General features: G+C 50.9%; 1 protein-coding gene across 1 annotated transcript in view; it reads right to left on the bottom strand.

Moving 5' to 3' along the window:
* The window catches only part of Dp1 (satellite-binding protein 1 Dp1), a 46,280-nt gene that overhangs the window by 11,389 nt on the left and 22,182 nt on the right, over positions 1 to 12,709 (bottom strand). Inside the window, exons 10-11 of the mRNA XM_037426554.2 lie at positions 12,031 to 12,165; positions 7,641 to 7,934 (exon numbers count right to left, since the gene is read on the bottom strand). Coding sequence (XP_037282451.1) covers positions 7,641 to 7,934; positions 12,031 to 12,165 — 429 coding nt within the window. The remainder of the gene's footprint in view (positions 1 to 7,640; positions 7,935 to 12,030; positions 12,166 to 12,709) is intronic.

Raw genomic sequence — 12,709 nt, 5'->3', positions numbered from 1 at the left:
AATGAACGATATTTTCGCAACAATGGGCATCTCACACCGCGGTATGCACCACAAGACGTTTCAGCGGCATTTGAAGAACACGCTGGCACCCGCTGCAACGCGAGCGGCTGAGTCCGCTATGAGCGAATGTGCGGAAAAGGTTAGAACAATTTATGATGACTTGTGCTTCGGCCACCGGGGCAATATTGCCGTTAGCTACGACGGCACGTGGAAGACGCGAGGCCATTCTTCCCACATCGGCGTGGGCACAGTTATCGAATTATTTAGTGGCTACGTGTTGGACTACGTCGTTCTTTCCAACTTTTGCCTAGGCTGCGAGGTGGGCCCAAAGCCTAGTAGTGAGGGCTATCAAGAATGGAAGGCTAACCACAAATGCCAAAAAAATACGAACAGCAAAGCGGGGCAAATGGAAGTGGAGGCGGCTCTAATTCTATTTCAGAGGTCGCTTGAACGCCATGGCCTGCGCTACACAACTATGCTGTCTGATGGAGACTCTAGGACATTTTGCGCCATACAAGACGCCAAGGTGTATGGTTACATTGACGTGCAGAAGGAAGACTGTATTAATCATGTACAGAAACGGATGGGCACCGCATTGAGAAACCTGGTGCAGAAACAAAAGTGCGATGGGAAAAGAGGCCTTGGTGGGAAAGGCAGGCTCACAGGTGAGCTGATCACCAGGCTGAGCACATATTATGGCCGGGCTCTGAAATCGCATGAAGGTGACGTGGGCGAGATGCAAAAGGCTGTGATGGCCACATACCGCCACGTCACCTCCACTGATGAATGCTCGGACCACAGTCTGTGCCCAGCTGGTGAAACTTCATGGTGTCGGCACAATGCCGCAAAAGCAAAGGGTGAGCCCGACCCCAGGCATGCCTACAATCTACCGAAAGACGTGGCAGAGGCGTTACTACCGGTTTATACCCGGCTTTCGGAAAGAGCCCTGCTTCAGAGGTGCGAACGCGGCAAAACGCAGAACTCCAACGAGAGCCTACATTCGGTAATCTGGAGTTTGGCCCCCAAGGAGCACCATGCGTCCCTGTTCGCTGTTGAAGCAGCTGTTGCAGAAGCAGTGCTGCGCTTCAACACGGGCAATTTGAATTCTGCAACGGCAATCTTAGGTGAAATGGACATGAATGCGACAAGTACTGGTGCCAGGAGAGCGAGAGAAAAAGACCACCGTCGCAGCATTGTCTCCAACAAGAAAAGAACAGCCTCATCGGAACTCCGGAAGCTAGTGAAGAGGAGGCATGAGCACAGAATGCATTCAGACTATGCTTCTGGTGCGTCTTGAGGTTGTCTTGTTGCATCTTCTGCAATAAAAATGTCTGCCCACGTTTTTTCTCGATTTCTCAAAACGACAATTTTCATGTGCGTCCCATTATGCCGGAGCAATATCTCTTGTTCTATCTGGGTTATCATTACGATTTCTTTTTTGTTTCGAAGATAAATGCAGGGGATGTTTCGTAAAGTAAGTTTTATTGTAATAATTTTTGGAGAAAATTCTCTAAATGGATCTTTTGTTTCAAGTGTAGATGGGGAAATTTTTCATGTCATATTCAACATCTTACAACTTTGCTTCGAAATAGCCCAGAACAATGATTTATACTTTATTGCACACTGTGAACATACCGAATTGGTTCTATAGGTTGCACATCAATATCCAAGTTACAGTTAATTAGCTAGTTAGGCCTTAATTGAAAAAGTCGCAGTTCATTATATCTTTAAAACTAATTGTCACAGCAAAAAAATGAATTAGATTTTTGAAATCAGCAGTAAAATCTACACAGGCTCTCCAAATTTGACTGAGGTACTCGCAAATATAAAAGAGTTTTTGGAAGGTGTAGCATCCCCCCTTAATTTGCGGAAACCGACCCTGCTGTGGCCCACTGAAGCCTTTGCGTGAAGCTTTGCTGTCGACAATCTTCTGCTTTTGTTTCCGCCAGTCCCGCAAGCACGTTTCAAGAACTCCGAACGACCGCGATGCGGCCCGATTTCTGTCCGTTTCTGCATACACGACCTTTCTTTTAAAAGCGGCATCGCGGTGCACTAGAGTTTTTGGAGTCGATCCTTCCATGCCTTCGATGCTAATGCACTACAAGATGACAAACTCCTCAGCACACGTACGAAGTGCGGCAGATGGGAAACACATAGGCAGATATGGTCGACGCGCCATGCCGACGCACATAGGTGCGGCCATTTTAGAAATGCCGATGGCAATAGATTGACCGTATTCATTTTTTTTTCGTACTCGATTCTAACGCGCATGCGATTTATGAACTCGCTTAACCGTAAAAAAGGTGCGCGTTCGATTCGAGTAATTGCGGTAAATGCAACATATCTCAGATTTTTTACAAGTGCAGGAGCTTCCAGCAACATAGCAGGAGCTTCCAGCAACATAGCAAAATCGCGAAAAGGTCGGCTTTTGAAAAACCATATTTTAAGTTGTATTACCTACTTTGTAATTATAAGCATGTATTTCAACCCCCCAAGTGAAAAAAGATGCATAATATCGAGGCTGCAGAGGCATAATGCGCAAAAAAAAATAAAGTCAAACCAAACTTCGCAGGCGTGCCATTCCCAGACCATGTGGTCGTCCCGTGCCACATTGCTGTTGGTTTGAGCGTGAATTCTTTCTCCCTCGTTTGCAGCCTTGCGAAATGGCGTCAGCGGCACGGTTGAGACTCTATTGAGGTTTTCCCGAAAGCAATACGAAGTGCTGATTGGCTAGAGCAGCGCATTCATATCTCGCGGTAGAAAGCACACCCACCATTTGCTGCTGGGCCGCAGTGGGGGCTTCCTTCGATGGCATGCGCTCTCCCCGTTGTTGCTCTTTGCTCCATTCGCCGTGACCGACATCTACAGAGCCGCTGTTTGCCTTTCACTATCCTTTCAATCATTTTCCCCAATTTATTTTGCAACTAGTGCCGGTAACAAAGCCAATAACGAAGCCAAGGACGGTGCAGAGCTCCTGTGCACAAAAGCGTACTATGCGGTTTGTACGAGCACCAAGATTCCGCTGTTTTTGCTGAGAATGCCAACTCGGTCGACGCTTGCGGCAGCCGAACTGTGCTGTCAGCTGTCGCCAGTCGAGAATGCGACACCGAGTATGGCACCGAGTGTTTCCGAGATCGTCGGACTCCGTACATGCCCCTAATCAGTGCTATCGAGTGTGACGCCAAGTGTATCCGATTGCTGGACCCGGCACTTCAATGCTTTACGCCTAAAAATGAATTGCGAACCACACCAAAAGAAGATGAAGACGGTGTGGGAATTGAGGCTGGCCCGCTGCCTTTGCGCGGGCTTTCCCGTCTTTTCTGCCATTCTCATGTCCCGACATGTCTGCCCTCCTTTGCCGTCAGCCGCGCTGGGAAGGGCGGAGTGACGTTTAACTCCCTCACCCGGTAGCGGATGTTGACTGTGGCGCCGCGCGCGGGGGACCCCCGAGAAACCTCTGCGTCGGAAGCGGGGAGTACAGTCCGGGACTTCAAACGGTGAGCCACGCATTCTTTTCCGTCTGTCGAGTCCCGTCGCTCGGGGCTCGTCGGACTTCGCTGACGGCGCCTCGCGCCCGATGCGAACGCTCACCTTTTGTTGCCCCGCTGCGTACTCACGGCCGAAGGGCAGTACGGTGTCCTAGTGCGTGGCCTAGCTACGCCGACCCGTCTCCCTTCGAAGCCAACGCGAGCGCCTTTGCCCTCGCTCGAGCAACCGGGCCCCTTTGTCCCGGTGTCTCCATGGATTACCTTTACCGCGGAGACGTGCTCGTGGCACCCTGTGTAGTACTTTGTGCCCGTGGCGTGGATAAGCCTACTTGCTTTCCCGCCGCGCCCTTTTTGCAACGGGCTGTACTGCGTTTGGTGTTGCCACAATAAAGTGTTGCGACTTGAGCAGTATCGTGTTTCCCGCCACGGCGACGGTTAACGCGTGCCCTGCGGCTCGCTAAGACCGGACCCACGCTGGTGGCCGTACTCCTTCGGGATACGTGTACACCACACTGGCGCCCAACGCGGTATCAAAAGCTCTAGCTTTTGATTGCTCTTAGCGAGTCAGTTCGCCTGCGTGATTCGGGCTCGTCGCAACATGGCTGCTTCGCGGGACTTTTGTCCGCTGTCCCTTTTAGCGGATGCCGCGTTGCACACGGAGGCCATTGCCTCTATGGACGGGAACCCTTCTGCACCTGTCCGTGTCGGCACCCCCTATTGCGGTGACGACACGAGGCGCCTAGCCGCTCCCTTTGGAGATGGCGCGTCGCTTCGGAATGGGCCTCTTGCCCTACCCGAACGTTATGTCTGCTTCGTGGCATGCCGCGTTGCACCAAGAGGCCACCGCCTCTATCGACGGGCGCGCTTCGGCGCTCGCCTGTGTCGTCACCCCTTTTTGTGGTGAATACACCGCTACGTGGTAGCTGACGCGCTATCCCGTGCCCCCTGTTGTCTGCCGAGAACCTGGATTTCGGTGCGACGGCCGCTCGCGGTGCCTTAGCACATGCAAGCGTCGGGGGCGAAACAGCAGCTTCGCCGCCATTCGGCGAGAAGGGCGAGTCCCCATGCGGACAAACCTTGGCTGCTAACCAGGTAAGCGGCGCACCGCGAAGCGGCCGAGCGGGGGAGCTTTCCGAAGGCCACGAGGCCGAGAGCGAACCCGTAACGCCGACTCACGCGGCAGTTGCTGCGGTCCTGAGTGGGCGCGATACCAGACTCCCCCATTTGGGAGAATGGGAATTGCTTTCGGCAGCGAAGAGCTACTGAAGGCTCAGCAGAGTGATCCGTTTCGAGTCTCGGAGGGACGGAGCGCCGTATACGCTGCTTGCTTTGCGGCGGGCGCCGTTAAACCGTCTTGACGAGGCGCGGAGCGCCGTTACGCTGCTTGTTCTGCGGCGGGCGCGATTAGGGGGCTGAAACAGCGTGTGTCGCAGAGTCCCCGGCGGATTCATTTTGCTGGACCATGACGGGCTCCTGCTGAAATATATAGCCACTGACGACGAGTCCATAGACCCGTTTAAGGTGGTTATGCCCAAAAGTCTGAGAGCCGCACTGTTGCGATCCTCTCACGACGAACCCATGGCCGGTCACCTGAGTGGCTCGAAAGTTTTTGCAAACTGAGCAATGTTGTGACCTGGCCCGGCACGAAGCGTGGCTTTTATCGCTATTCCGTGCCTGCCACGTCTGACAAACGGTTGAGCCAAGGGTTGGAAAGCCGCCCGGTCTTATGAACCGATTGTCAGTGAGCGTCCGTGGCGCGTACTAGCTGAAAGATCCCCTTTGGAAAAACTCAGCCGTGCCCACATCGCAGACCTGAAGCCCTTTGTCATGGTCTGACGAGCTTGCGCCAGTGCCCTGCGGCACTTCGCGCAAGCAACGGGCACACCCGGAGCGGCGGACCGCATTCGGACCCCGCACCGGTATAAGCTGAGGAAGCGGTCACCTTTGTGATTTCGCGCCGGACGGCGGACTTCTCCGCAACCGAAGGCCCTCAGTTTACTGTCTAGCCTCAGTATAGGTTAGCTTCTTTACGGCCTTTTCTCGTAAAGAAGTTGACCCCGCCCTGTCTGCTGCCAGTGTATTTTTTTTTTTTTTGAAGTGTTCATGTGTATTTTGTTTCTTTTGTCTAATATTAAGTGATATTTGTATTTTATGTTTTTTGTCAGATGTTGAGTGTCGTTTTGCTCTGTTTTTACTTTTTTTTCCGTGTTCGTTTCGTCTATCGCGAAGGGAGCTGTGTGTGACCTTGTGTGTCGGTGCTTGCCGGGGGAGAGAGAGACGAAGGACTCTTTGCGCCTACGCTCGCGCAGCTGTCGGCGGTGTGTGTGTGTGCTTCTGTGCGTGTGTGGGTGCGTGACGCTTCGATGCGAGCCCGCGAAGAGTGCGTCATGGCTTCCCCCCATCGATGCGGACGCTGGAGGTACTGGGGGGTCATTGACCCACCGACGTCAGACCGTCTGGCTGTGCTCCGCTCTCGGCCGTCGCCGAAGAAGCCGTGCTGCCTTTCCCACCATGGCTCCTGCGCGAGGCCAGCTGAAAGCAGCTATATGCTGCCGGCCAACGCCAGGGCGCCTTGCAGCCAATTTTGGTTCGGCCTCCCTGACACCGGAGAGGCCCGGCTTCCCGCAACGTCCAGCTCCATCATCGAGCCAGAAATGCGGGGCCTCTGAACAACCGAAGCGGCTTTCGTCGGACTCGCGGCTTATCAAGAGCAGCAACAAGCCATCAGTGAGCCCCCTCCCGTATCTCTGACCTCGCACTCGGGCATCGCACCCAGCGGACACTGTCACGCCCTTTTCCGCCCCTCCGCGCAGTGGACGCTATCCCCCTTAAGCACCACGAACACCAGTGCCACGTTTCTGTCCTCCCTTCCGCAGTTATTTGTATAGTGTCATGTGTTTACTTTGTTATTTGTGTTTTGTTTCTCATTTGTGATCTTTCTTTAGCAGCAGTAACAGGGCTGGACTGAGGTTAGCTGTAGCTCATAGCAGTGTCATTTTAACTGCATGGGTGACGTCCGGCTGCCTTTTGCAGACCGGTAAAGGGCAAATTTAGGAGGGGGGGATGTGGGAATTGAGGCTGGCCCGCTGCCTTTGCGCGGGCTTTCCCGCCTTTTCTGCCATTCTCATGTCCCGACATGTCTGCCCTCCTTTGCCGTCAGCCGCGCTGGGAAGGGCGGAGTGACGTTTAACTCCCTCACCCGGTAGCGGATGTTGACTGTGGCGCCGCGCGCGGGGGACCCCCGAGAAACCTCTGCGTCGGGAGCGGGGAGTACAGTCCGGGACTTCAAACGGTGAGCCACGCATTCTTTTCCGTCCGTCGAGTCCCGTCGCTCGGGGCTCGTCGGACTTCGCTGACGGCGCCTCGCGCCCGATGCGAACGCTCACCTTTTGTTGCCCCGCTGCGTACTCACGGCCGAAGGGCAGTACGGTGTCCTAGTGCGTGGCCTAGCTACGCCGACCCGTCTCCCTTCGAAGCCAACGCGAGCGCCTTTGCCCTCGCTCGAGCAACCGGGCCCCTTTGTCCCGGTGTCTCCGTGGATTACCTTTACCGCGGAGACGTGCTCGTGGCACCCTGTGTAGTACTTTGTGCCCGTGGCGTGGATAAGCCTACTTGCTTTCCCGCCGCGCCCTTTTTGCAACGGGCTGTACTGCGTTTGGTGTTGCCACAATAAAGTGTTGCGACTTGAGCAGTATCGTGTTTCCCGCCACGGCGACGGTTAACGCGTGCCCTGCGGCTCGCTAAGACCGGACCCACGCTGGTGGCCGTACTCCTTCGGGATACGTGTACACCACAACGGCAACAGGCTCCTTTTTTTTTTCGAACTTTGTATTGTTAATTTATAATAAACAATCAGGTTTTGATGAATTTGGTAACTACTAAGTACATCAAATTCAAAGTTGTGTGAACATTTTTTGGAGGGAAAACTAAAAAAAACTGCTTTGTAGCCCCCTGAGATATCTATTAAGGAATGACCACAATGAATTTCAGTTTTCTATGTCCTGCGATTTCTGAGGACTTCCCTAGGCACCCACATGAAAAATCCAGTTCAACCCAGTTAAATCTGAATTTCAAGCTCTTGAAGGAGCAAGTTCCAACCAATATGAAACCCTGTGGCTCTCGCAGTTATGATCAGACCAGATGGGTACTGACCTTGTGGCCTTTGGCGCCCATGATGGTGCGGTGGTGCTGCTGCGGTATGACGCACTCAATGGTGACACGGGCCTCCAGGTCCTGAACTATCTCGAGGATGCGCTTGCGGGCCCCCTCGACGCACTCCTTGGCCCCCTTGAGAGTGACCACGTCACTGTGGTCGCCGCTGCGCGGGAAGCTCACCTGCACCCCGCCAAACTCGTTGGCAATGTGCTGCAGCTCCTCGCCACGCCGCGCCACGAAGTGGCGGTGGTACTTGGGGTCGATGCGCATCTCTTCCTCCACAACTTTCTCCTGTTTCGAGAAAACAGTTCCATTTGGTATAAGCAAGACTGCCTAAACAAAGCTAATACAGTAGAAGGGCGGTAGCCACATGTCATTTGAGAAGTCTCTTCATAAAGCACTCATTGTCCGTTGAGCCTTCCCCTCATGACTGAGGATGTTCCCATATTCTATCCGCTATAATCTGGCGTGCATGCACAGGAATTTGTCGAGCGTCAAATTTAGATATACACCATATTTATTCGTGCAATTTGTACACCCCTAATATTTAGCCAGCCATAATAAAAAAATAATATTTACTCGCATCTTTTACATATTTACTCGCATATTTACTCGGATGCTTTGAACGGGCATGCCTCCCACCGAGCAGGAGTGCGTAGTCGTACATAATACGGGCTGCGAGTGCGATGTCTCTTATCCTGACAACTTCCCCCGAACTGCAGTCCCTAGAATTCTGTACCAGAACACACAACCTGATGAAAGGTTGTCCGAACTGCTGGAGTGTTGGTCATGCTCTATCTCCCCGCGTCTTTCACCGTGAAAATGCGCGCTCGCGACATGGCACGGACTATTTTCTGCATCAAAGGTGTGCAAGGGCCTGGCGCACCAACTGTTTCCTTCACTTTCTTCGCTTGCCCCTGTCCGCGCTGCAATGCACGCTTGGTTGATTTCGGAAGTTTGGGTTCTCCCATCTGTCCATCGCGTTTTTTCTGTTCCCATGCGACGGGCTACAATAATTAAATATACAGTGCAATTCAAGCTCACAAAAAACGGAAACCATGTCACCGCCATGCACTTCAGCGTGAAGTTCTTCAACGGGCGACTCTCAGTATGGAAGAAAGCAGAAGAGTACACTCTTGCTAATATAAGTTTCCTGACATTGAAGGCCTTTTCAATTATGTGCAAAAGCTTAGGACTTACTGTACCGCCGTGTCGCGGGACGTGGTTCCCCCAGCATTGTTGAAAAAAGCTTTAAAAAAAATGGGGCACTTGAACGCGCTCAAGGGAACCGAGGACGATGCGTTTTGGGAAGGCTTTAACAGAGGCTGCGACAATGATTTCCAATAAAACCACTCGGCCACCAATTTTGACTAGACCCAGCATGGTCGGATCTAGCTCGTCAAGGTATGTGATATTTCTATTAAGGGGGTATGCGACACTTGGAAGTCTGCGGCAACAGCAGGGAGGGGACGTGGCACTTTCTTGTCTGTGGCAACACCATGACACAGCACAGAGCCCGTTGCAATGAGGCGACGGGAAAGCAAATGAGCTTATCCATGCCACGGGCGAGAAGTACTACACAGGGGTGCGGCGAGCACGTCTCCGTGGTAAAAGTGATCCACGGAGACATTGAGACAAAGGCCCGGTTCCTCAAGCGAGGGCAAAGGCGCTCGCATTGGCTTCAGAGAGATACGATCGGTGCAGTTTGACCACACACTAGAACACCTCACCGCTCTTCGGCCTAGCGTTCGCAAGGGGCAACAAAAGGTGAGCTTTCACCGTTGCAAGTCCAACGAGCCCCAAACAATGGAAGTGGACGGACGGAAAAGAGAATGCGTGCTCACCGTCAGCTGTCCCGAAGAAATCTGACTCGCTCCCCGACGCACGACCGCAAGACATCCCGAGAGACTTTGCGCACGGCGCCACAGTCTACATTCGCTACCGGGTGAGAGGGGTTAAATGTCACTTCTCTCTTCCCCCAGCGCGGCAGACAGCGAAGGAGGGGAGTCATGTCGTGACATGAGAATGGCAGAAATAGGCAGCAGAACTCGTGCAAAGGCTACAGGCTAGCCTCAATTCTCATAACACACGTGACCAAAATGGCGCTTCCCAATTGGATAGGAAAACTTGCTGGCAGTGCCTGCCGCCATTTTGAAAGAGTATCGCCCTTGCGAAGGTGTCGCGACTCATATCCTTAACGTGCTTGTGCTTCTCTTTACGACCGGCGGTGCGAAAAAGTTCAGATCGCAACATCACATTGGCCATTCACGGAAGAAAGGCAGCAGCAGAAAGCCCAATGGTGCTGCGACTGTGTCGCGGGAGCAAGTGCAGACGTTTTTTGATAACACCGTCGCAACTGAAGACGGTTCTTCATGCGTATGCGGCGTGGATGCTGGCCGCCCGTGTACTGAAGATATTGTGGGAGACTGCTTCCCGGATAGCGGACACCGTGGATTATGACCGCGCCGATGCTATCGCCAACGGTGAAGTGTGCGTAGACACGGGCCTCCCTGACAGCGCGCACAATGTCGCCTCCAACTGTGTATTGGTAGATGCTGATGTGATCCGTGCCAGTGAAATTCGCGACGCGCACACCCGCGAGACAACCACGGCGCTTCGAGTCGTAGTTGTCGGCAACAGCGAGGCAAAATGCCAGCAAGGCAAGACTGAATTCACATGAAAGCCTCCAATCCATGATTTGGAGTATGGTATCAAAGGAGCAGCACGTTTCTCTTTTTGCTATGCAAGCTGCTGTTGCAGAAGCTGTACCGTGCTTCAACACGAGCAATGTCAATGCATTTTCCGAGATTCTAGAGCAGCTGGAAATCACGATATTCAGCAGCCCATCCTTGAGGGCTAGGGAGAAGGATTGTCGTCGAAGTGCAACCTCAAATAAATAGAGATAAGCGTCCCAAAGTCTGAGAAAGCTGGTCAACAAGAAAGATAAAAATGGGATGCATCCAAATTATGCCCATGATGCATTTTCATAAGATTTTATTAGTATTTTTTTCAATAAAGGTGTTTTGAAATGTTTTTCTTCATTTTCTCAAAACAGCAATTTTGGCTCATTGTCCAAGTTGAAGGGAAAATAACTTCTGTTCTATTAGAGCTATCAGCATAATTCTTTTTTAAATGCATGCAGTATGCAATATAGCTATTTTGAAGGCAATATACACATCAAATTTTCTTTTAATTGGGTCACTTGCTTGACAAGTGAAGGTGGCTTTTTTTTTCTGTGAATGTTGATGTCCTCTACATCTTGTTGAAACTGGCCCAGCAAATTGATTAATAGCCTATTGCACTCCTTAAACATTCTATGTTCTTTCTACACTGTCCCCAATGTTTTGGTGCTTCCTGCTTAGATGCTAGTTAAGCTCCAAACAAAAAACCCAGGTTATACATTGATTGGAGTATCTTGGTAACTGCTTGACCTATCGAAAAAGTAATTAAATTTTTAGAATTTGAACATTTAAATATACAAACTGTGAAAATTTCATTCAGATCTACACATAAAAAAATTGCCCATCAAGTGTAGCCTCTCCCCTTAATGAACAAGAACTGTCGGCGGCGAAAGTTTGCGGGATCTGCTGCGCACTACAAAGCGACGAAAAATTAGCCACCGGATAAAAACTACATTGCTGCGTCGCACTTGCTGTCACCTGTTGCGGAAATCGGCCCCGGCCTCCACGAATAGATTAGGCAGGGGCGAGTTGTCTAAGCATGTGGTTGCTGATCGCCGAAGCTGCAGCCGACAGCCCCAACATCTAACATGTCACAGTAGAAAACGCAGCAACGCAGTTTATCACCGCTCTGCCACACGCTGCAAATCCAACTTTCACTGTATATACTGCACGCGTTTGGACCATATGCGTTATTTGAGATATTGCAAAATCTCCATGTAATGCGGTATTTTCTGTTCAAGCAATGAAGCTTTCAGTTGCGAGTAAGCACTCATGGTGTTCACTTTCTTGTTTTCGTGTTTTGCTAGGCTACTTTACGCGACTATGAACTGTTGTCACAGACAAGCTATTCGGTGTCGAATTTTTCAGTGTCTCACAAGAGGCCTGTGTTTCTGAAGTACATCCATTTCAGCGTTTATAAACCAGTCGAGCATCGAGTCGAGGCCCGTGTTTCTGAAGTCCATCCATTTCAGCGTTTATAAACCAGTCAAGCAATAGTGCATCAAGAATTTCACAATTTGCATACGCACTACATGTGCCACAGGTGGTCAGCAACTTCTCAACACGACCAATGATGCACTGCACTGGTTGCAACGTCGCGCAATTGAGCTGTCAATCTAGAATACAAGCTTTCAGCATAACACTTTCTCACACACATGACAAACGGGGACAAAAGCAACTTCACAGAAGCCACGCCGCCGACTGACCAGGCTTTCTATCATTTCTTCCAGCTGCTTCTTGGCATCCAGCACAGCCTCCTTCTTGCCAATGATGACTATGGTGTCCTGGTTCTCGTCGCGATCTGTTGGGAAGATGATCCTTGCACCCGTCTTCTCCCTCACCTGCGCCAATATTTAACAATATCACAGTAAGCCAACAAACATTGAAGGGCTACCGACATATTCAATAGACTCAGATTTCGTTATAACATAACGAGATGTAACGAAATAATAGATTTAACGAAGTAAATGAAATTCCCCTTGAAAGCTCCATTGAGAACCATGCATTTTGAACCTCATTGTAACGAAGTAAAATTGACCGGTAAATTATAACGAACTAAATTAGTCTATAAAAAACCTACTGTAGTGTGTTAAGTATATCATTTTCTGGGGAGTGTTATGCTCTTACGGCATATTCCTGTGCAGTTTTATCAAGATCACTGAAGAAATAAACAAAATGATGTCCAAGACCAGACTGCCCCCTTAATGAGGGTCTACTATATAAGCATTTACTCGGCTTTCAAAGTGGCCGCAACCATCTTTGTGTACAGATCTGCATGAAAGAAAATTAGTGCCGTTACCCCTTTAAACAAGCTCAGGCATTTGCTCAACACTTGTACTTTTGTAGTATAGTAAACAATGCAGGCACACTATTTTTGTCATCCCA

The sequence above is a fragment of the Rhipicephalus microplus genome, chromosome 3, assembly GCF_043290135.1.
Source record: "Rhipicephalus microplus isolate Deutch F79 chromosome 3, USDA_Rmic, whole genome shotgun sequence".
Classification (NCBI taxonomy): Eukaryota; Metazoa; Arthropoda; class Arachnida; order Ixodida; family Ixodidae; genus Rhipicephalus; species Rhipicephalus microplus.
The sequence above is the reverse complement of the archived record's forward strand: the minus strand, read 5'-3'. Positions and strand labels throughout refer to the sequence as shown.